We start from the raw sequence: 25,232 nt of genomic DNA on the forward strand, positions 1-25,232 counted from the left end.
ACATGGATGTTTGCTTCTAGAGCAGTGTTTCTCGACCTTTTTGATACCAGGGACTGGCTTGCTGCCTTCCTAAACTAGGGAGATCAGGGACCAGCATCAGTCCACAGATCAGTTGTTGAGAAACAGTTCTAAAGCACTGAACAGAACTCATGGGATTATGGGGAAAACATGTTCCCTCATTTCCTAACAGTGTCACCCACAAGTTATGATGTGATGGTTGGTTCCAGGCTACTGAGGTGAATAATTAGTTTCAACTTTAAAAATACTGTTTGTTCACACCTGTGCTAGTGTTGTAGAACTGACCTCAGCATCTTCTCCCCATACTCATGTTATGTTCCGGTATCTGAAATTCCCTTGTTTCAGCTGGATAATAGTATTAGTCATTTTCTCTTACATGCAGTGTAATGTATTAAGTTACTGTAACTCAGTTTCGGTAAAGCATTTCACCATCTTGATCAATTAAGTGGTTTAGAGAATCATAGAACTTTTATATAGAGATATACCTATCTCAGAACTGGAAGGGACCCTGAAAGGTCACTGAGTCCAACCCCTGCCTTCACTAGCAGGACCAAGTACTGATTTTGCCCCAGATCCCTAAGTGGCCCACTCAGGGATTGAACTCACAATCCTCAGTTTAGCAGGCTAATGCTCAAACCACTGAGCTATCCCTCCTGCCCTTAAGAGGTCATCTAGTCCAGTCCCCTGCACTCATGGCAGGACTAACTATCTAGACCATCCCTGACATGTTTGTCTAAGCTGCTCTTAAAAATCTCCAGGGATGGAGATTCCACAACCTCCCTAGGCAATTTATTCCAGTGCTTAACCACCATGACAGTGAGGAAGTTTGTCCTAATGTCCAACCTAAATCTCCCTTGCTGCAATTTAAGCCCACTGCTTCTTGTCCTATCTCAGAGGTTGAGAACAATTTTTCTCCCTCCCCCTTGTAACATTTTATATACTTGGAAACGTATGTCCCCTTTCAGTCTTCTCTTTTCCAGACTAAACAAACCCAATTTTTTCAATCTTCCCTTGTAGATCATGTTTTATAGACCTTTAATCATTTTTGTTGCTCTTCTCTGGAACTCTTCCCAATTTGTCCACATCCTTCCTGAAATGTGATGCCCAGAACAGGACACAAAACTCCTGTTATGGCCTAATCAGAGTGGAAGAATTACTTCTCGTGTCCTGCTTACAACACTCCTGCTAATACATCCCAGAATGATGTTTGCTTTTTTTGCAACAGTGTTACACTGTTGACTCCTATTTATCCTGTGGTCCACTATGATCCCCAGATCCCTTTCCACAGTGCTCCTTCCTAAGCTGTCATTTCCCATTTTGTATGTGTGCAACTGATTGTTCCTTCCTAAGTGGAGTACTTTACATTTGTCCTTATTTAATTTCATCCTATTTACTTCAGACCATTTCTCCAGTTTGTCCAGATTGTTTTGAATTTTAATCCTATCCGTTCGCAAACTTTATAAGTGTACTCTCTGTGCCATTATCTAAATCACTGATGAAGGTATTGAACAGAACAGGACCCAGAACTGATCCCTGCAGGACCCCACCCATTATGCCCTTCCAGCATGACTGTGAACCACTGATAACTGCTCTCTGGGAATGGTTTTCCAACCATTTTTGCACTGACCTTATAGTAGCTCTGTCTAGGTTGTATTTCCCTAGTTTATGGAGAAGGCCATGTGGGACAGTATCAAAAGCTTTACTAACATGTACATTAAATGAAGGGATCTTGTGAGAAATGCTAGGTATCAACATCATACTGCTACCTTACGGTAAGTGCAAATCAGACACCATATCTAAACAAAAGCAACAGTATTTAAAAAACTTTAGAGAACTTTAGTTTAATAAAGCAATAACTTGCACTTCACATTGTGTACAAAACAAAATTCAAGAAATAAATCATACAGAAACCAACTGTCACGACATGGAATAGTCATTTAGCAAACTAAAGGTAAAATGGTCCGCAGTAGCATATACAGCTTTTACATGAAACAAAGTTCCCAGCTCTAATGTTGTTTATGAAGCTTAAAAATAATAGTCTGAATGTCATTTACAAACATACAATATAAAAACAGACCAACTTGAGCAGAACATCAATTGAATACATTTTTATAGAATTCCCTCCCCTCTCTTAATACTAAAATAGGCCATTGTGGTGAAGTTACTAGCATCTGCCATATGAACTTGTTAAATGGAAGGTGGTGTATGGGCCCATGACTTCTGAAGTCAGTCAGTGTGTGTTTACGATGGGTTGTACGTTGCCACGGGGGCTGTCTAACACCATCACCAGCCAAACCCCAGTGACCACTGGGGCTCTACAATCACAGCATTAAGCTGTCACTCAACTGTCTCATTCTTTAAAAAAGTAAAAAAGAATACTCCATAAAACTTCACATTGTATCCAATCTGTAAAGTGAAGATTCCCCCCCACCACCCTCAATATGAGGGATCATTTAAAGCCATTTTACCGGAACAAGAAGCATACCTCTTTGCTCTCAGAGAAAAACAAACAACTGGATTTGTACAGCCCCATTCTGAATCTTGGTGAATGCAACTGTCCAGAGAAGTATTTACACTTGAGTGTGATTGGTGGTTTCTCTTGCTAGCATAAATAAGGACACAACATGGCTTCCAAAAAGGCATTTCTCATTTTACTCTTGCTCACTTTTCCAGTAGCATCCTGGCAAAATCAGCATTGGACATCTTTTTAGGCTCCTCAGTGGCTGCAGATGAAGTTGCTGGTGAATTCTGAACCATCCCATTCTCAGCCTGTGTCACAAGATTGCTCTGGCGCTGTAATGCACGAGGCACCATTGAGAGCTGAGTTCTGCCCTTCCCCCGTCTGAAAAAAACAAAAGGCATGTTTGAGAACATCAAGGAGGCTTTTGGGGGGGGAGGGGGAGTTGGTATATTAATTTGAATCAAGAGGAAAGAAACAAAGGTTTGTTCGCCACAAGGAACACCCATTTTTTTCCTTTCTTGGTTATTTTATTTGCAGGCAATGCAGTGTTTACGCTGCTTTCATTTTGATGCCTGTTGAAAGAGTGTATTTTAGTGCTGGCAAAAGGCGCCAAGCCGGACAGCCCGGGAGACTGAAGTCTCCTATTTAGCCACTAAACAGATGCACAGCAGCAGCACAACCCTGGTCTACTGGCATGCCTTTAACCCTTATCTGTGGGAGCACCTTTCCAAGGTGAAAGGAGAGCTCAGCCTTCCTACTCATTTCAAACCCTGTCCAATTTGCCAAGACTGCCAATAGCAGATAATTCAGGCCAGTTTTGTGCTCAGATGTTCACATCAGAGATTATCACCAGAACAGCCATCAACACCATGGTACCTTTCAGTTACTGCTGCACTGGGCTGGATTTGAACTAGCAATCTAGAAGTGGGAAGTGTCTACATCCCATTACTAACCCTGTGAATCCGCCACTTCCTAAACCGTAACTGTAAGGCACTTCTATAGCACCTTTCAAACAATATCCTCACCAGTCCTTGGTGCGGTTCCTAAGTATGCCTGTGTTACAGACCTGATGTTTTCTAAGCATCCCCAAGCAATACATGCCATGAATACTCACGCTCCATAAATCTGTCGTGGTACCATAGACTGTGAGGCTCTCCCTGCCTCAGGTTTGTCTGGGAATTTTCGGAGAGGTGGATTACTGATTGCCACCTTGATGACATTTTCCTTAATTGTCAGGCCATCCATTTTCAATACAGCCTGCGAGGCCTGCGCTTCATTTTCGTACTCTACATAGGCCAGGCCCTGAACAAGGAAAGCCCAGAGACAAACTAGGTAAGTGTCAGTGTATATTTTCTGCATGACAGCTTCTGCACAGAGCTTAGTCAACTGAGATGACTGAAGTGACAATGGTACAGACATGACATATGGCTGAGATGAAGTCTCACTCTTCATGGTGAAACTGCAGGAGTGCTGAAGAATTCAAAGCTATATGGCTGTCCAGAGAGCAGAGTCTTGCTAACTGCTACTCACGAGACCCCTTTTAATTGAAAATGTATTTTGTACATTAGCAAGTAGGTAAACAGTCACTCAAGCGCTGCACCACAGAATGCTGTCTTAGTAGTGAGACCTCACTGCAGCACTCTAGTATCTGCAACGAGGCTGAGACCATAGGGTTTGAAAGAATCATCAGATTTACAGGTTAGCCCAGTGAAAGTTAGTGAGACTCTATACATCTCTATCTAGCAGCTACAAGGGCAAGATCCACATGGAATCTGCTGCAATTCTTTACTAGGTTAAAACTTCCGCTTAGGAAATCAGGTCCATTACCCTATGGCATAAGTAGTTACTTTAGTTTCAAGAGGAGCCAATCCATTTTAGGCAACACCATCAACACTGAATGGTAGAAGTGGTCTCTGAAGGGTTGGAGAAATTTGTTCCACAAGCCACATGGCGATACTTTTAAGTCATCAGCAACAAAGCATTCCTCATAGGTTTCACTGTGCAGGTTTCGCTATATTGCAGCTACTAATCACACTGCCGATGGTCCACCTGGGTGAGAGAGTTTCTCCACATGGGTAAAGAGAGGCTGCATGGAGGCACTTCCTCCCACACAACACAGGAGATTTCTAGCAGCTGTCACTGCACAGTAGGCCAGTGATACTTGCAGTGATTTCACAACGTGCAAAGCTATGTCTTTCTAATTGTGTTACCACTGCTCTTCAGAGCCCATAGTTTATATGCACTTTTAAGGCTGGATAATCTTGGAAGACGCATCTTCTGGACCATACAAATATATCCAGTTTTAAATGTGACCTTGTTTAAGCTATGAATGATTAAATACATTCTATGGCATTTAAGTAGGAATCCCAGCTCAAGCCAAGCTCTGAACATAGGCCTTGGCTACACTGGTGCTTTACAGCACTGCAACTTTCTCGCTCAGGGGTGTGAAAAAAAACACCCCCCGAGCGCTGCAAGATACAGCGCTGTAAAGCGCCAGTGTAAATAGTGCTGCAGCACTGGGAGCGCAGCTCCCAGCGCTGCAAGCTAATCCCCATGAGGTGAAGTACATGCAGCGCTGCGAGAGCTCTCTCCCAGGGCTGGCGCTGCGACCACATACACACTTCAAAGCGTTGCCGCGGCAGCGGTCCCGCAGCAGCGCTTTGAAGTTTCGAGTGTAGCCAAGCCCATAGCCTGCAAAAGTAAGTGATGCAAGTGGAGAGCATCACTTACAAGACCTGCAGTGGGAGCCATTTTTGAAAGATTATTTTGCTTTAAAACGGATTTTCAAGCTTTTAGTACACACAACTTTAGCAGGATGACAGCCAATAGAGTGACTAGCACTTAATCATGTCTATTTGAGTCAAGTGTGGGAGGGCAACATTTTGAGGGAAAAGCAGCTGATTTAAAATCTCTCTTTTAATGAATGTCCTTAATTTTATACAGATGCAAATGTAACAAAATCTGTCATGAGATAAGATGGCTAATTCCTTACTGCCACATCCATTGCTGGAAGACATATTGAGATCACTGGAGTCAAAGAATTAAAAACAACTGAAGTCATTTTAAAACTAGTTATGATCACAGCTGTATTACACCAGAAAGATATTGTCATGTGAGAACAGTTTACAAAAAAAAATACAGATTCTTCACAGACTACCAGCACCTATTACTAAAATTGAAAGTTCTATAGAACATCTTTTTCTCCCATTTATACCCACGCTTTTTGCATTTCACTTAATTTGGGCAAGAAGACAGACTCCATTTCACTTTCTGGTGCTCATGCACTAGCATGAAACATTTGCGTTACAGATACTGCAAAAGAAGGTATAAATTTAAAGAAGTCTGGTTTTGGATTAAGAATAACTCATGAAAACAGTCCAACTCCCTTGTTTGATTTTAAAACAGAAAATCTATCTTTTGGACCCAAAATATCCAAGAGTTTCCCCCTTTGAAGTTTCTTTTAACATTTAGATTAACGTTAACATTAGATTAACACGAGTGCTGGACACTTACCTTAGGTTTCCCAGCTCGATTAGTGACTAGCCTAATGTCTTTTACATTTCCATGTACTTTACACATCTCCTCCAGCTCTTCTTTAGTGCAGGAGAATGGCAAACCAGAAATAAATAGTTTATGCTTCTCTAGTGCAGTGCTGTACCTGAACACCTGGGGTAAGAAAGGGACATGAATTCCTGTCCAGTTGCAGACATTCAAAGAACCTATGTCCAACTTGTGACATAATTTCAGACCATTAAATATTAGTACGAGACTGGGGTTGTGTCTTATGTGATTATAACAGCACTTAACACAATAGGGCCTCAGTCTTGATTGGAGCTCTTAGGCGCTACAACAATACAATAGGTATGCACTTCTAAGAATTCAGTCTGCTCTAAGAAAGCAAAGGCTTCACCCCAATGAGTCTCTACAATATTACAGGTCTGCTCCAAGCTCAGGAAGAGCTTCCCTAACTGTGCCTTCACGCTATATTTTGAGTGTTAAAATAACATAGGATATCTAGCTAGTGTAGCAAGTTGTGTGTGCGCGCACACATCCATTGCATCTAACACAGAAACATTAGCAAGACTTTACGGATACTGAATAGACTTCAACGGCTGTCAGCTGCAGTGTTGACATGCTTCACAAACACTGCACTATGGGATCATGCGTGGATAAAAGTTCACTATCTACAATACCTGTAAACGGTTACTCCTGCTGCATTTGACGCAAACCTTTCCCTGTATTACTAGTTATGTATCTAGCATTAGTTGCAGCCTCTTGAAAAGCATTTTACAGATTTGAAAAATATACAGCTGGAAGATTGAGAAGCATGGTTACTACACTGAGTACACAAATGACGGAGGATTTATTCAAGTGTAGATAGTTAGAGATACACTGACCACTGCAGAAGTCAGCTCTAGCGTGTGGTTCAGCTACCTGAAAAGATGCTAGAATTCTGAAGGGCTTCAAATGCTTTGGAGGCTCAATCAGTCAAGTGCCTTTCACTTTATCTAGTACCATCCAAAGAGATCACAGTGTGGGTTCTTAACCAACGAAACAGCACAATTACCCTCCTTTACTTATGGCTAAATTGCAAGAGGGGTGGGGAAGATGGGATTTTTTCTTCTGTTGTAACAGTACAGTATAGAAAAGGTTGAGAACCACTGGACTAAGTTACCAATCAAGCTAATTATTATCTATTGTGTCAAAAGGTGTCATGCACTGAGCGTTATCTAGTGCAGATATTTCTCAATGTAAATTCTGGACTGCCAGTATGAAGAGGTTAGTGCAGGGTTGATCACTAGGCAGGATTATTGAAGAGACTAGACATGCTGCTAGTCTTCCTATGCAATCTCATAATAAGGTTATTTATTGAATGATTAAGAAGTATTGTACCTTAAAATCTGGATTCTTGTTCTTGTCAACACAAGGAGAGACAAACATTGGCCTCCCCTCCACAATCCTGCGATCCAATCCTAGGGCCTGTAGAGCTGATTTTTCGTCCACAAATTCTACATAGCAGTAGCCCCGGAAAGTCCCCCTGTTAGAAAATATGGGGCGGATTTCCACCACTTCCCCACAGCTCTCAAAGAGCTCTTTCAGTTTCACTTCAGGGTCTGCCATGCTATAAGAAAGATTGCTGACAAAAACAGTGACATTATCTTTAGCACTGTCATGGAGAACTCTGGGAGCTTCTTTTCGGCTTGCAGCTGCCTTTTCCTTTTGTTTAGAGGAAGCAGCTGGTCTCGCAGGTGTACTTCTTCCAAACAGGCCGGTTTCTACCTCCATATCTTCCACCTCTTCTTCAGCACGCGTACTGTCACCATCACCCTTGTGTCTCTTGCTAGGCTGCTCTGCTGTTCAGTGAAACAAAAGCTTTAAATGATTTAGATATTCTAGCAAACAGCAGGGTTTTATTTACATATATATTAAGGGAAAGGCTGCCTTCCTCTAACAGCCTGATCCAGGTAAGTGCTCAGCACCTGGAACTGCAGGTGCAAAATAAGATCCTAACACAAACAAGAGCAATCCTTTTGGAGTTAGATAAGGACTGCATGCCTAGGACAGTGAAGGCTTTAAAGGGACACAAGGTTAGCAGACAAATTTTTCCACTTTCTATCTCATCGCACTCATCGTAACTATATGCATGATCATGTGTTTTTCCCTCCCCATAAATAAATGGTAATAGCATTCTTTTCAAAAACGAGCAGTCTTCTGAAACCACTGAGTGAGGCTGTATGCATGTTCCTCCCTCTGGGGGACATTCCACAAGAAACATTTGTTTCAACCTTCCGAGATGCTGTTATAAATACAGGAAAATGCAGATGGTTTGAATAGCTTGGAGGACACACAGAGTCAGGGAAAATATAGGGAGATTTCAGCTAATTGGGGTTTACATGCAATGAAATAATTGTATAAGCCAGGAAACGTATCTAGTGAGCGTTCTTTTAAACTTATTTCAATTATTAAAGTAATGTAAGTGTTCACTCCCTATTTCATTTTACGATCACTGACAACCAAAAAATGCAACAGAGGCAGTTTTGTGATTGACACGTGGAGATAAATTAAGATCCTTTTGGAATACACAGCCCGAAGGAGACTTCAGCAAGACTTCCCTGACCTGTGCTGACTGCAGAGAGGCAACTAAAAGTCCTGCTGTCTAAAGTTGTGAAAAATTTTAAGCTACAGGTTTATACCTTCCTCCTCTTGCCCCCACTCTCCGTCGTCATCATCTTCTACTTTGCGTTTGTCTCCAGGTTTCATTTTTTTAGCCTTTTTTGAAGCTTTTTTCTCAGCCCGAGCCTGCTTTCGTTGTTCAGCTTTTTCTTCTTCCTGCTTCACAAGAGCAGCTTCCTTCTCAGCAGCCTGGAAACATTGAGCAGTTTTGTCAGTCACTGCAAACTGAAGCAGATTTTTTCGAAAGCACTTCTTTTTAGAAGTATGCTGCAGGTATCGATAGCAATACGAAACAGATTCTTCCACTAAGCTTTATACACACAGCCCAAGTGGGAAGATCACTTAACAGATATATCTTAACTGGTCATTTCTATACTTTTAATTGTCATGTTAATTTTACCTCTTCACAAGCATCCACTAGACGTCCGGTGCAGAAGAAACTAATTATATCAACACACTAAGAAGTTAGCAGTTTTTAGGGTATGGTTACACTAGCAAGTTTCTGCACAACAAGTTACACCACTTTTATTAAAGTGCTGGAATTAAACCGCTGTTGCATGTCCACACTGTGTTCCTTGTGACAGTGGACTGCATCCACATTAGCAGCTCTTGCAATGGCAAAGAGCAGTGCATTGCGGTAGCTATCCCACTGTGCAACTGGCCACAGGGTGCTTTGGGAAGGGTTTGCAATGCCTCATGGGGCAGGCACAGCATCACAACATGCAGGTTTCCCAATCCCATTGCTCCATGGGCATCCAACTACATTGCCAGCTGCTTTTCAACTGAAGGGGAGGGCAGATTGTGTGACGGGAGGGGGAAAGGAGAGACAGTGTGTTTTGGGGGACAGAGTGTGTGTCAGCAACCAGTCCTGAGGCAGGGGGAAACACTGACATCAGCCCCAGTCTCCCTCCCCAGGTCTCCGCACAGAAATCTGTGTGTCACACACACACCTGCCTCTGTGTTCAATGGCAGAAGCATTCCACATTAATGGTTTGCTTTGTGTCCCAGAGCAGATCAGCACAGCACACAATGGCTGTCAGAAAGGGAGCTCTGAAAGGGGAAAGGCACATGTCTCCAGGCCAGCCAATTTCCAAACAATGAGCAGGGTGGCCACTTGAGGGATTAAGGGACACTTCTGGAGGCCAACTAATTGCTTTCTGCACTGTAATATGTTTATACAGCCAATACAGCACTGGAGCCTCTGTGCTTTAAGGTTTATGACTCTCCTCGAGGTGGCTGGTTTTTTTGCAACGCTGCAACTGAGGAGTTTCTGCACACTAGTGGCCTGGCAGTGTGTACACCTCAGGAGTTACACCGCAGAAAGCTGCTTTACTGCGCAGTAACTTGCCAGTGTAGACAAGGTCTTAGTCTCGCAGATATTTCAAGATCATTTGTGGGGCTTGACAGAAGCTTAAGTCAAAACACTCCTGTAAAGATGACCTTGGAATAACTGTTTCCTGTTCTCGGATAGTTCATGTAAAGAAATTCTGACCTTTACTCTTTGTTCATTAACTCGAGCTAGTCTATTTTCTGTTTTTTGAACAGCTGCATCCCAGTCTTCTAAAGTGCCTATAGGGTACAAAAAATGATTTTTATTCTTCCCGTAATTTGGGAAAAAACACATTTACTAAAGAAAGAATGAAACTTTTGAAAATATCCCTCAATATTACCTATCACTAGAGACAATGCAAAAACAAAGTCCTAATCTATCTAGCGGGCTTGAAAAAGATTAGAATAAAATCAAATACAATGGAAGCCTTTTATAGGGTGTGATGCAAAGTGCACTGAAGTCAATTGAAAGAATCTCATTGACTTCAATGGGCTCGGGATCAGATCCACAGTAAAGAATTTTTCCTGCCCAGAACTTCACTGAAAGTAGAGGTTTCTTCCTAAAGTTTAAAAGGTTGAAGCAAATGCACTGCACCAGAACAATCCCGGACTACCATTCTACTTCCCCAGAAGCACAGCTTCACTAAGCTTAGAGTTCACTACATAAGAGTTCCCTGGGCAATAACTTTGGACTTAATAAGCCAAGAAAGTGACACATTAGTGGGCTACAGAAATTACCTTCTATCCTCTCAAGAGATAGTAGCACCTCACAGACATGCTCTGGATAGTCACTTGTGCACTGCACAGCTCGATGCAAGGCCTTCCTACAGTGCTGGGTATCTCCATGGGCCCTGAATTGGGGAAATGCAACAATAAGGAGTAATTATATTTGCTGCTTTCACTCCCAGATAACATATATAATCCATTATAATAAAACTTAGCAATTCTACAGCATCTTTCCCTAGAACAGCGGTTCTCAAACTTTTGTAGTGATGACCCCTTTCACACAGCAAGCCTAAGTGAGACCCATCTTATAAATTAAAAACACTTTTTATATTTAACAGCATTATAAATGCTGAAGGCGAAGTGGGGTTTGGTGTGGAGGCTGACTGCTCGCGACACCCCCCCAGGCCATAACCTTGTGACCCCCAATTTGAAAATCCCCACCCTAGAACTCAAAAGCACTTAAACATTAAAAAAAACATGACCACATTAACCCATCTTGCAAATGGAGAAACTGAGGCAGAAATTAAATCATTGCTTCATTAAGTCAAGTCCTTACCGTTCCAAGTTATAGTATTCTAACCACATATTGGCATATTTGGCATTCCCTTTAGTCATAATGCTGTCCCAGAGCTCTCTGGCCTTCTGCATATTGTTACACAGGCGAGCCTAAAAAAGACAACATTAAAAGAATTCAATATAGGTAAAAATTATCCACACACAGAGGAAACCAGAAAGGCACACTCATCACACTTTGCAAACCTTGTAAGTGACACACAAGAAATGTCAAAATAAATTAATGCTATTGAAAGCTAACTTCTCCAGTTAGAGCTCTTCTCATCTCAACATTGGCCTCTGGTTGCCAGGCATATTTCAGTTTATACATTACATAAGATCTTATTTAAATATTTCTGAATGTCTTTAATTTCAAATGTTATTATTCGTGACTGAACACCTTTAAAAAATAATGAAACTTGAAAACATCTCTCTTCATATTTATATGATACAACAGATGCTCTATTTGAATAGGAAAGTTTCAAAGCCAGTACTACTGAAATGCTCTTCGTTAAATCTTTAATGTAAGGAAACCAAAGCACGTTGTGATTATAATATCCGTGCAAGTTAGGCACATAACCCCTTCTATAGGTGGGAAAAAAAATGAGGGAGAGAAGTGACTTATCCAATGTTGCACAAGGTTGTGGCAAAGCAAGGAATAGAAACCATGAGTCTTGTTTCTAATTTGAATCAGACTGCTGCCTACTCAGGGTCTTTGAACTCATGCCTTCAGGTACACCATGAGTGGCTGATCAGTTTGGAGTGGTTGTGGTGGAATAAGGAGAAAACCTCAGCTATACAGATCACTGACACAAGGGCCCAAGTGGTACAGAAGAAGGAGAATGTACACTTCTAGAAATCTATGTTTATAAAAAGGTAACTTCCACTAGCAACACAATTAAAATACAACAGATTGATGAAAATATTACCTCAATCCTTGCCCAGTTCTGCATTATAGTGCAGGACGGATCCCCACTTTCACTAAAACCTTAGGATAAAAAAAAAAACCAGAATTGTTAGACGCATGTTTAAAAGCAGTGATTCACAAGCACAGTATTTGCAACACTACAATAATAGACTCGCATTACAGATTTACTATGGTCCAAGCTTAAAACATTATCAGAAAATGAATATATCTCAGCCTCAATGGAACACACACAGAATAGAAAATAAGCCATTCTGGAGCGAAAAAAATGAGAATATTTCAAAACTCTGACTTACGTTCTTCCACTTCTTGTTTTAAATATTCCACTGCACGTGCAAATGCAGACCTCAGCTCTTCTAGTTCTTTACTTGAGTCTTTAGAAAGACAGAGAAATATATCTGCACCTTAAAATGATGATTTCCGTTTCCTTTAGCCTACTATGGTTTCGTCACTAATGCTCAGCGCAAAGAAGAAATCCACTTTCACCAATAGAAATTTTGTTTTTTCAAAAAGCATTTTTCACTTCAGCAGAAGTCATTGCATATGGAGTTTAAAAGGACAAACAGAGCCAAAGGAGATCAAAAACAGAGAAAGAATTTTGGGACAATCTATTCAACTAGGAACTGATTTAGTGAACTGTACAAGTTGTGTTTTAATAAATACCAAATGACTATTTCCTCCACAATTAACATCTTAAACACAATTATTAGAGGTTCTTTAAGAAGAGTATATTGCCATTTCTAAAGGCTACACAGAGCAGAGACTTTAAACTAAGATGAGTTACTCTCATAAGTTTATATATAGTTACCTTGTGTAAAATCCACCCTTCTTCTTAGATAATCAAGATATGCCTGCCAGATCTCTACATAATCCGTCGCCTGAATAAAACCAGCATTCAAAGCCTTTTCAAAGTTTTCTAGGGGAAAAATAAAAGCAAACATGTATTTACTTTTGTTCCCTTTGCCAATAACTGGAGTTAGTAGATTGTGAGATGGGAGGGGGCTATTTGTGTGGTTTTATGAATCAAAAGTTACACTTCAAAAAACTGAATGATGCAGTGGAACCTGTATATAATAAATTCTGATTTGGCAAATTAGTAGGAAAATTGCAAGTTTGTTTCAATTCAGTAATGTGCAATTACGGTTATAACAAAACCTCAGCTTAAATGTGAAATTGTTCCACTGATTTTCCATTAATCCAACCGAGTTTTAGAGATATTTCAGAATGGGTTCAGATTCCTTGTTGAATACTATGCACATCACCATTTGTCAACAAGAAAACATCCTGGTCCAGACACTAATGACAGCAGTATTTCCTTACCAGAAACAATCTGATGATCAACTCTGTGCCTCTCCATTGCTAAAAGGTACTGATTCCACAGCCCGACAGTCCAGGGACAATTCCGAACAGCTCGATCATGTGCAGAGAGTACCAATTCTTTTACTTTCAACTGCCGGTCCTAAAATAATCACACAATTAATTACAGGATGCAAAATAGCCCACTGCTCCTCTCATTAGACAGCCACCATCACAAGTGGACACATTATTACAAAAAAAATGGCTGCCTTCGGAAAAAAAGCATGTTTTGATTTCACATAAAAGTTTGAGAATTGTAGTTTCAAGTTGAGCACATCAAAAGTCAGAGGAGATCTGCTACAATGTAACAGGGTATAACATTGGTCCCACTTTCAATGAACACAAACCATAACCAATCAATTAACCCATTCTGCTATGCTACCAGATGGAATGAGACAGATGTAATAAAAGCATTGAATGAATCCCCAATAACCTCTTAGTCATTCAGAGCACAAGAAAAAAAAATTAGCATCATAGCATAAGACATCCCCTTTAAAGGAACTAGGTATAGCACCTGTGCCTAACTCAATACCTTCCAGGAAGTAAGAATGGAGACTAGGAAGCAGCTTAGTATGGGTATGTCTTCACTGCAGAGTTAACCTGGCCTCTTACTTGGGTGTTGCCTCTAACTGCCTTCCCATCCACACACAAAATACATTGGGATGGACCAGAGGGCAGGATCCAGTTTACCTGTTCTGATCAATGTCAAAAGCATGTCTGTATTTGAACAATTAATGCATCCCCGAGAAAAGGGAAAGAGATACTGGTGAAAACTTCACTGATGCAGCTTAGGATGACTAGATAGCAAGTGTGAAAAATCAGGACAGGGTGTGGGGGGGGAGGGGGGTAGGCGGCACCTATGTAAGGCAAAGCCCCAAATATCAGGACATCTGGTCACCTGTCGCAGCTGTCCGGTTAGTTGGCCTGACAGCTTACATGAAAGGGGGAAACTGAGGCAGAATCCAACACTGAGTCTGAGTAGACATTTACGGCTATAAAATAGGGTAAAGATAATATTCTTTTGCTTTCCTTACCAGATACTGATTGTAACGCGCCCACAGATCAGGCACAAGGCAGTTCTCAGCCAGGGCACGCTCATAGATTAGCTGAATGCGAGCTGGATCCCCTGCTTTCATTTCAAAGTCAATATAGGCTTGATATTCTGTTAGCTTTGGTGTTTCAGCAACCAGCTAGAACACAAACACAAGTACAAAAAGGAAATAGAGAGTCAGGAAAATAATTAGATCAACCTTGAATCAAAACAGCATTTTACAGGCCAAGGACAATATGATGAAGAACAAGAGTTTAGCCTCAAAAACATGAGCAGATCTGGGCAGTGGAACTGGATTCTGGCCTTTGATTTTCACCTATCTCTGAATACACGTCAGGCTCTGGGAGAGTTCAACTATACAAGGCTACCCCAAGAGGTCAGGAGGTCTGGAAAATGAACAAGAATTCTAATGGATGCCACAGGGATATTGTAGAGTGAATCTTGATGCAAGTGTCACTGCATAGACCAGGGGCGGGCAAACTTTTCGGCCTGAGGGCTGCATCGGGTTTTGGAAATTGTATAGAGGGCCGGTGCCTCCCTGCACTCCCTGACAGCCCACTCCCAGGACCCCTGCCCGATCCACCACCACTCCCGCTCCCTGTCCCCTGACTGCCCCCTGCCATCCCATCTAACACTCCCATCCTTCCTGACCGCCCCCCTGGGACTCCTGCCCCCATTCAACCCCCCTGTTCCCCGCCTTCTGACCACCCTGACCCCTATCCACACCCCTGCTGCGACAACCAACCCAAACTCCCCTGCCCTCTATCCAACCTGCCCCCTTACCGCGCTGCCTGGAGCACTAAGAGTACCAGGTCAGGCCAGGCTCTGCAACGGCACTGCCCCACGAGCTTGCAGCCCCGCCACCCAGAGCATTGCACTGGCAGCGGGGCGAGCTGAGGCTGCAGGGGAGGGGGAACAGGACGGGAGGGGCCAGGGGTGAGCCTCCCAGGCCAGGAGCTCAGGGGCCAGGCAGGAGGGTTCCATGGGCCACAGTTTGCCCACCTCTGGTATAGACAGTACTATTTCAAGCTGCTATAAAATTCTCAACAGTGTCTATAAAAATACAGACAACTGGAAAGTTTCCCTTACGTTGCTTACTGCTGAAAAGGGTTTTCAAAGTCACTGGTTTACTTCTGTGGTTGTTTAGTCTCACAACATATGCTTAAAATAGTTACCAGTGCCTCTTCATATGGTTTACTCTTTTCCATCAGCTGCAGTGCTTTCTTGTAGTTCTTTATTACTGCTTCGGGTATAGGATCCTCTGACCATTCTTCATATTCAGCATATGTGGCTTCCATGTCTATTAATATGTACAAAGAACCAAAGCAACTGAAAATTATTTTACTAAGTAATCTGAACTCAGCATCATGAGTTTTGATGCTGCCATAGCCAGCTGGTTAAAGGGCTGAGATAACAGTTCCTACATAGTGCAATCTAATTCAAACTCAAGATGAACTGTTTTTAAAACATCAATGGTTTTGAACAAAGACACAGCAGGATTACTTTAAGGCTTTAGGGAAGAGAGAGAACAAGCCAAATTGTTTTCATGTGCAAGTCAAAAAAAGTGAGAGAACCATGTTTATCTGGGTTTGGTTAGACTCTTAAAGGAAGGGGACACAGAGGGTACCAAGTGAAAGCATTATGGAGCTGGTAACCTTATTGGACATTCGGGGGAACACCAAAAGCTAAGATAAAGCAGCAGCTAGTATGTATTCCCAACTATCAACCTAGGCTCTTACATAAAGCTGGTCGGCAATTTTTCAACAAATTTTTTTTTGAACAAATTAGGCAGAGCGGGGACCTGAACCCAGGTCTCCCACCTTCCAGGTGTGCACCCTAAGCAGCAAGCTACTGGCTAGTTTGGGGTGCAGGCTCTCTTTTTTTAATTTTTTTTCCCCCTGGAAAAACCTCAAGAGGTCTCTGTTTTATCCTGATGGGGAATGGAAAAAATGGCTGAAATGTCAAAAACTTTAGTGGGACAAGAAAACAGTTTCCCACCCAGATCTACTCTTATACCATGCCTATAGCCAAGGCATCTTCATGCCTGTCTTCTGTTTAAAAGTTCCTAGTTTAAATTGTAAGACACATTATATCAAAGCATGTAAAGCACTAAAAGTTTTTTTGGAAATATCTATTTTCTTAAGCATTGCAAAATCAATTTATCAATTAGTAAGCAACATATTTCCAAAGCAGAGGCACAAAGTCTTTGAAGCCCTCAGAATGACACATCCATGACTGATCACTTCAAAACTACACAACTCTTGCAGCAGCATTTTCTGTGGCTTGACCAAAAAGGAGAATTCAGTGGCATAATCATTGTCCAACTCAAGGAGGACTTATAGCCTTATTAATGCAGTCTTCTCAAGCTCATAGACTCTTACCTAGCAGCGGGAGCCCCAGCTGGCGCCTAAACAGTGTGTGGATCTTCTCAAGCTGTGCACAGAGTGTCTGCTGCTGTTCAGGGGAAGGAATACTGCCAGCAGCTGGCTACAAACAAAGATATACTGAGCATTACCCAACTCCCTTGGGTCCTGGGTTGATGAACAATAAACCCAAGTGCAATTCCACATAACAGAGACCTCAGATCCAAATGACAATCTTTAAAAAGCAGACACGGCAAACAAGCATCTCATGTGACAGAATGGTACAACCTCACAACAGGAAAGCTGCTCAGCCTGGAGGTCTAAGGCATGCAAGAAGCATTTCTCACCAAGAACTGAGATGAACATACATTTGAAAATTATGTTTAAGATCATAACAAGTGGTTTGCACATTGGTCTGCTAAACCCAGGGTTGTGAGTTCAATCCTTGAGGGAGCATTTAGGGATCGGTCCTGCTTTGAGCAGGGGACTGGACTAGATGACCTCTTGTGGTCCCTTCCAACCCTGATATTCTATGATTACAGTACTTGATGAAGACAGTGACGTGATAATGGCAATTACAAGCCCAATGTCAGTAACTGCAAGATAGTTTCTAACCTGATTTAATAAATCCCTGAAGTTCATACACAAAATGTATCCTCTAAGACTTCCAGGTACCCTAACAACCCTGACTAAAGACTGGATTCCTTAATACTATGATCTTCAATTACCCCAATTTAAATAGTTATTAGCATTCTGAGAGTGGCTCTTTCAATGTCTTATTTTATAAACTACCAAGAAACAGGAGTGGTAATGTTATCGGCCAGGTTGTGGGACTATTTTTTTAGGCTTTGTGCTTGCATATTTCAGAGAGAAAATATGCTCTGGAAATTTTGTCTGGAATCCAACATTCACTCACACAGAAGAAGAAAATGAATGAATCCTGAGGAAAAGGTAGAAAATCTCCAAAGACAGAAAACAAATATGGATGAGTTATGTTGATAAACATTTATTGAGAAAAAACAACTGTTTAATAACGCAATATTTGGTTTAATTAAAAGGTATTTTTCTGAGTGTCAAGCCTACGCAAAAGCAGGAAGGAAACTAATATCTGGACTGAGGTTCCTCATTGCATGCATCACAAATGACACCACCCCACAGCGAAGGAAGAGATGCATTGACTGTTGAGAGGCCTATTAGAATTAACACCACCATTTGCTCACTCCTGAGATAACAGAAAAATCTGGACTTTACCTGTACTGTTTCCAAGATGGCGTTTTCAAACTCGCGGTAAGCTTCCCAGATTGCTGTTCCTTTTGTCACATGTAAGCCAACTGCAGTCAGCGCTCTTTCGAAAATTGAGCGAACTTTCTCAATCCCGCCTTCCTGACCAATGCCACCAATCGAATACTGAGCATACTCGAGCCAGATTTCAGGACCTAAACAAAAGTCATCAGAAACAATGACGTAAAAGTCTTCTCCAAGGAAAAAGTCTCCCTTCTACTTCCCAAATCATCAGGTGTTTATAGCAAATATATAGAATCTTACATACTAACAATATACTTTCCCTGCGCCCTACACTTCCACAAAGGAAAAGAGAAACTAAAATATTCTTTCATACTACACTCTTACCCCAATAAAATTTGATTGGGTTACTGTCCTAGTGGATAGGGGAGCAGCAACAGACAATATCTTGATTTTAATAAGGCTTTTAACACAGTCCCACATGACATCCTCATAAGCAAATTAGGGAAATGTAGTCTAGATTAAATTATTATAAGCTGGGTGCACAACTGGTTGAAAGTCCATTCTCAAAGAGTAGTTATCAATGCTTTGCTATCAACCTGTGAGGGTGTACCTAGTGAGGTCCCACAAGAGTCAGTCCCAGGTTCAGTACTATTCAATAGTTTCATTAATGACTTGGATAATGGAGTAGAGAGTATGTTTATAAAATCTTCAGATGACATCAAACTGAGAGGGGATGCAAGCACTTTGAAGACCAGGATTAGAATTCAAAATGATCCTGACAAACTAGAGTAATGGTCTGAAATCAACAAGATGAAATTTAATAAAAGACAAGTGAAAATTATTTCACATAGGAAGAAAAATCAAATACTCAATTACACAGTGGGGAATAACAGGGTAGGTGGTAGTTCCACAGAAAAGGATCTGGGAGTCATAGTGGATCATAAATTTAACGAGTCAACAATCTGATGCAATGGCAAAAAAGGCTAATATCATTCTAGGGTGTATTAACAGGATGGTCATATGTAAGACGGGGAGGTAACTGTCCCACTCAGCATTGATGAAGTCTCATGTTAAGGTCTCTTATAAAGAGGATGGTGATCAGTTGTTCTCCCTGTCCATTGAACATAGGACAGGAAGTGATGGGCTTAATCTGCAAAAAGGGAGATTTGTGTTAGATATTATGAAAAACCTTCTAGCTATAAGGGTAGCTGATCTCTGGAACAGGCTTCCAAGAGAGGTTGTAGAATCCCCATCATTGGAGGTTCATAAAAACAGATTGAGCAAACACCCGTCAGAGATGGTCTAAGTATACCTGGTCCAGCCTCAGCACAGGGGGCTGAATTTGACTTTCTGAGGTCCCTTCCAGCCCGACATTTCTATTATTTTAATTTCTCTGCCAATTAAGGGCACAGATACCCTGGCAATGGGCAAGGTATAGAGAACTAAGGATACCAGGCTGCATAACTTTTCATCACATACCCTAAAAAGCAAGTCACTCAAAACCCCAAGTGTAATCCACTCACCAGTTCCCCTGCAACCTCAACTACCTCCCATTTCCCACAGTTCGCATATTTCTACCTGACCTACCAACAAGCATCCTTAAATGCCAGCCATGTTAACTATTACACTCATGTCTTTCAATGAGTAGTGGGTTAAGTGTCTCTGTATGTTGCTCTGCATGTAGTTCCAAACTGGTGTGTGTAAGTTAAGCAATGTATGCTATCAGGCTGAAAATGGTGGGTGCAAGATTTTCTGTAATGGAGCTGGTCAAATAAATTCTATCAAAACAGTTTTCTATCAGAAAATGCTATTTTGCCAAAACCAATTATTTTGTGAAAAATGTATAGATTGGCAAATTTTGTTTCTGAAAAAAACTGGAAAAACACACGGACGTTTTTAGAATGGAACATTTTGATTTTGTTTCTAAATTTACTTTATTCATATTAAAATATATATAAAGAATGGTTGAAATCAAAATAAAACATTCCAAATGTCCTAAAACAAAGCTTTTTTCAGAACTTCATTCAACAATAAATAAATAAATAAATAAACAAACAAACAAACTCAAGAATTTGGCTTTTTGTCCCTAATCAAGACAAAAACACTTTAGACATTTCAAAAATTTTTCATGGGATGGAAAATCCATTTTCCAACCTGCTCTATTCTGTAATGTTTATGAAAACTCCAAACTCTTAATGCCTGAAGGGAAGAGTGAGAGGGGAGATGAGCTGGACATAGATAGAGAGCAAGAAAGGACAAAGAAGTTGGCAGAAGAGCTGCAAAGCAGAGCCAGAGAGCAAGGCAGAGCACCAGAGCTCCCATGTGACTCCATAGCCCTCTACTATGTTCCCAGCTCCACAACAAAACCCAATGGGCCACTCATCTCCCAAGTTCCATAGGTCCCACTCCCCCACGGGTCATCTCAAATTAGAAAACTCGCACACTATCTTTCTCTTTAGTTTTGAGTGTTTATTTTTACTGTTCTAATCAAACTATCATAAAACATAGTGTAAAAAAAAAAACAAGAAAAAAAACAGTAATGGTCTCTTGGAAATAGAGATAAGAAATGCTGGGTGAGCAGTTCTGTCACTTTTTTTGGAGATCAATTCAGTTATGACAGGTCAGGAAATAATTCCTTTTTATGTGCTTTTTAGATGTTCAAGAGTTGCTTTGCCTGATCTGAAGAATTAACTACGAAGCCACTACTGATACCACCATAATATCTGCCGATTCATTTCACAGCTACTTCACCACGATACATGAAGCAAATCTGGTTGTTCAGTGCAATACATTAGGTACTTAGCAGCAGCCACCGCCTGGTGAACAGGTGCAGACAAGTATCAGATATTTGTCTCTCTTTTAATGAGAGTCCCCATGGTCCAGCACTATAAAGCGTAGGGCTGGCTGAGGTACTTAGCAGGTTGGTTAAAAGGATGGTGCCTTTGTGGTATTAATGGCAACCTACTCTGAAAAAGCTTTCATGGACAGTGGGCACAATGAAATACATTAAAGACAGCAGGAACTAACAAAATAAAGTCTACAGGAAAAATGCAAGGCTCTGAAAACAAGCCTTTTAAAAACACTTTCTAAACACAACAATAGAAGAATTCATTATGGGATACCCAATTCAATAGCTTTAGGGAAATACTCCTCATCAGGTAACAGCATGATACAAAACCAGAAAATGTAGTGTTAACCATCTGCTACCCGTTGGAATAAATGAAATGATACAATAGATCTGAATCATTCAACGACTTCTCTCTAATTTGCACAAACTTGAAATCTCATACTATGTCACCAGCAGATTGTGAGTTATTACTTTTAAACAGCTATTCTCTTCCTCATAGATCCAAAAAAAACTTTAGGGGAGTATTTTTCATACTAATACTTCTGATCCAGTTTCAGTATTAACCATAAGACAACACCTTCTTAGGAAAAAAGAAAGCGATGATTTCAATGCAAAGCTACAAATGTTTATTTTGTAGGATGTATTTGCAACTTACAGATATAGTCTTTCACAGCTCTCTCAAACAGCTCATAAACCTTCTCGCGATCCGTGCTTTCAGAAGCCATTCTTATCTCATCCTTCAACCAGTCCAGCCAAATTTCTGTAAGACAGCAGGAACTTTAGAGGTACATTATCAAAAATATTCAAGAGAGTCCAAAAGACAAGAAATTAGTTTAACTTGGCATCACTAAATAGAATTTATTGAAAATGTGATTTTTTTTTTGGTAACACTTTTTTTAACCTTTACAGTTAGCTAAGGTTAATTTCACTAAAGCTTTGGCCAATTTTACCACCACAGCACCAGATATATAGGTAAATTTCTATTTGTAAAGGCACAATGTTACCATGATTCCTATATGAAAAGAGCATAATTAGTGTCAGTTCAATTCCCAGTGAACAACGATCCACAGCACAAGGGATCACCACCACCGTGATACCCTTATGGAAACAATGCAGATGCCAATCACTGAATAGCCGCAAAGGCTGTTCTCCCCCTCTCTTCTGGAGCAGGTCTATGTCAAGGCCAAGATACATCAGCCAGGCAGTGTAGGGAAGCTTACTCAGCTGCTGTCTGCACCATCAATAAACAAATAAACTTCTGGCTCAAGGGCTATCTGCAACTTTCAACAGCATCATATTCAGAAGATTACAAAATATTAACCTTCTGGCAAGAGTTTGTATGCTCAACACTGGACATTATAGCCAGAATCATCTACATAACAGTAAACCCCAAAGATGTCTGATTTGGTCTCATGGACTTCACGTTAAAATTCAATGCAAATATTTTACAAACTGTTCAGTTTAGCTGCTAATAATGGGATGGGAGTGAGGGTTTCACAAGGATAACACTCAAGGGTGAGCTGAAATCATCCTGTACCTTCAGTAAGTGGAAAGAGTTCACTCATCTTCTGGCGGGCTCTTCTAAGCTTTACCAGCTCTCCTTCCTGGCGGAGCAGTTTTATCAGGTCCAAGTGACAGTTATAGTCAAATGCATTGATGGAAAGCTTTAAAAATGAGATTTAAAGAAATGTAAGACAGAGTACATCTAGCAGTTGGAGCAGGAAACTAGGATCCAGAGCTCCGAAGTTCTATTTTGGACTGTGCCATCAACCAGGCTATAGCTACACTAGAGAACTTATAGCAGCACAGCCACTCTCAGTCAACAGGAGAGAGCTCTCCATCGATTTAATTAATCCACCTTCAATGAGCAGTTGCAGCTGGTGCTTTGGTCGTCGCTCAGGGTATTATTTATTCATATCCCTGAGCAACACAAGTTATACCGACCTAACTGGTAGTGTAGACATAGCCTCAGTCTGTTCATGTCAGATGAATACAATACATACCTCCCACTGTCCCTCACGGGGTAGTGCAAGGTTTCATTATTGTTTGTAAAACCCAATGAGGGCACAAAATGAAAGCAGTCAGGTTTATAAAGAACACTTCTGACACAGAAGGTTGAATTAGGCTCTCAGAGCAAGAAACCACTATTTAATCCGCGGCTCCACAGGTTATAAGCATAACAAGCGAGTGTCTGCAAGCCTCACTGAGCAGTTGTGCATATTGACCAAGTCATCAGTTCAATGGTAAAAATGATGGTACGTATCCAAACTGCATTAATCTCTGCTGTTCAATACCATCGTTTAAGAAAACAGAGAATTTGCTCTAGTAAACTAGTATAAAACCCTAAGAGTTTCAGCTTCCCCGACAGTAACTGGAAACAGCCAACAAAAGCAGTTCTCATCTACAAGATACAGTAGTTCTGAGCTGTCAAAAGACTGAAGTCTCTTCTCACTAAAGTTCTGCCTCCCTTTTCTCAGTGTCTGTCAAGCTCGGAAAAATCCCTAGACTTGGACTGCAAGGTGGACCCTAAAGTAACATTTCAGCACCAGACATCCACGCTCTCCAACAATATTAGTCCTCAAAAATTGCTACTCCTGGCCACAACCGTCAATTGTTCAGTAATCAGTGCATAAAGAAAGCCCTCTGAAGTTAGCAGCTATTCCATAGTTTGCCATAGCAATTAAATTGCGAAAGGATTACACAATAGAAGGTCTTCTTTACACAGGTATAACATTTTCGTAATTACCACTCAAACTGAGAGCAATTAGAACACTTTTGTAAAAATACTGAGAGTGTCTCCAACTGAAAGGGCTCTGTAGCAAGATGGCCAAAGAAGGTACACATTTCAAATCTCAAACTAATAGACAACACACACAAAGATTAGAAACTGTAATTTATATACATTTCACATGATTATAAAACCTGGAATTTGATACTTGATTTTTTGAAAACCATTCCAGTGTGTGATCAAATAATTTGAGACTATATATAAACTGAAAGGATTTCTTAATCCTTTGCAGCAGACAGCAGAGTTATACAATCCTTGATTAACACTACAAAATGGATAAACGTGAAAGAATTACCCACGCCCAAAAGTTTAATCCAGTATACTCAATTTCTTCCACAAATTCACTCATCAATAATATCAACTTCCCAGTCCATTGGTTCACAAAACTCTCTCACTCTCCCCAAATGCTAACTATACTCCAATATTTAATGAGGGACTATAATACAGACTCCCTCACAAATTTATTCTTTTGCTCTGTAGAGATATCAATACTTTATTAATCATTTGTAGCCCAGTAGCACCCACAACATGCAAGGACACTGCTATACATACACGAAGACAGTCCCTGCCCTAAGGATCCTTACAGAGGACAACGAGCAATACAGAAAGAGCGGTGAATGACACTATGTGTTTATGGACATTACAGAAAATGTTTTTTTCTCTTTAACAACACTGACTAGCCCTCAGCCTAGACACCACAGTGATGGGGGGCGGCAGGGTACCTGGCCCCAGGAGCCAGGCTCCATTCAGGAGCCACAGGAACGGAAAGCCCGGCCGAAAAGGCGCAGCTGTGGCTCCCCTGCTCAGGGAGCACGAGGCACTGAGACGGGACAGGCTGTGGGGAAGGTGTTTCTTGTGGGAGAGCCAGGAGCAGACGCCCGAATGGCAGGCGCAGCTCCCTCCCACGGCACAGGGAGAAAAGGATCCACTGTGGAAACCCGAAAGCCCCCGAGCCACAGTGCCCAGACCCGCACCCGGGCACGGTGCTCTGCACGCGCGAGGCCCGGTGGGCCGGGAACGAGGGGCTCCCTCCCGCGCCCCCCGAACTGGCCCCGCCGCCTCGTTAGCAGAGAGTGCGCCCCGCCCCCAGCGATCCCGGCGGCCCGCGAGGCCACGGGCCGGGACACGCTGAGGGAGGCCCCACGCGCGGCTTCAGGGACACGCGCTGCGCCCCGCCCCGCCCCGCCCCCTACCTGCTCCTCCAGCCGCTGGATCTCGGCCTCATTCTCCTTCTCCTCATCCTCGCCGTCCGCCGAGGAGTCCGAGTCGCCCTCATCCTCGCGAGCCCCCTCCTGCCGCCGCTCTTCCTCCACCGTTGTCGCCGCTACTGCCTCTTCCTCGGCCTCAGCCGCCGCCGCCATCTTGCGCAGCTACCTCCGTTGCGCAGCCTGCCGAG

The 25,232-nt window shown here is 41.8% G+C and overlaps 1 protein-coding gene across 2 annotated transcripts; it reads right to left on the reverse strand.

Annotated features, from left to right (window-relative positions):
- Positions 1-1,833: 1,833 nt before the first annotated feature.
- SART3 (spliceosome associated factor 3, U4/U6 recycling protein) lies at positions 1,834-25,232 on the reverse strand. Of its 2 annotated transcripts, none has more exons than XM_050924210.1 (19): positions 25,030-25,232; positions 22,586-22,712; positions 21,704-21,808; positions 18,207-18,391; positions 16,974-17,079; positions 15,768-15,892; positions 14,576-14,731; positions 13,506-13,644; positions 12,994-13,101; positions 12,482-12,559; positions 12,190-12,248; positions 11,265-11,374; positions 10,721-10,833; positions 10,146-10,222; positions 8,674-8,842; positions 7,373-7,830; positions 5,993-6,145; positions 3,594-3,781; positions 1,834-2,860 (listed from the first exon to the last, which is right to left on the reverse strand). In XM_050924210.1, the coding sequence occupies exons 1-19, from the start codon at positions 25,195-25,197 to the stop codon at positions 2,680-2,682; spliced, it is 2,805 nt and encodes a 934-aa protein (XP_050780167.1). In that variant the 5' UTR covers positions 25,198-25,232; the 3' UTR covers positions 1,834-2,679. The 2 variants fall into 2 exon arrangements, with proteins under 2 accessions (XP_050780167.1, XP_050780166.1); XM_050924209.1 differs by having other exon boundaries at positions 7,373-7,833.

This window comes from Gopherus flavomarginatus, chromosome 15 (genome assembly GCF_025201925.1).
Source record: "Gopherus flavomarginatus isolate rGopFla2 chromosome 15, rGopFla2.mat.asm, whole genome shotgun sequence".
NCBI lineage: Eukaryota > Metazoa > Chordata > Testudines > Testudinidae > Gopherus > Gopherus flavomarginatus.

Bases quoted from the DNA above. Each gene is read 5' to 3' on its own strand.
- SART3 (XM_050924209.1), bottom strand. From the start codon at position 25,197: ATGGCGGCGGCGGCTGAGGCCGAGGAAGAGGCAGTAGCGGCGACAACG. The intron at 10,834-11,264 runs GTAAGGACTTGA...TCCCCAATTCAG, and splicing joins GAATACTATAACTTGGAACG to GGCCCATGGAGATACCCAGC. The intron at 2,861-3,593 runs GTGAGTATTCAT...TGTTTTTTTCAG, and splicing joins CCACGACAGATTTATGGAGC to ACGGGGGAAGGGCAGAACTC.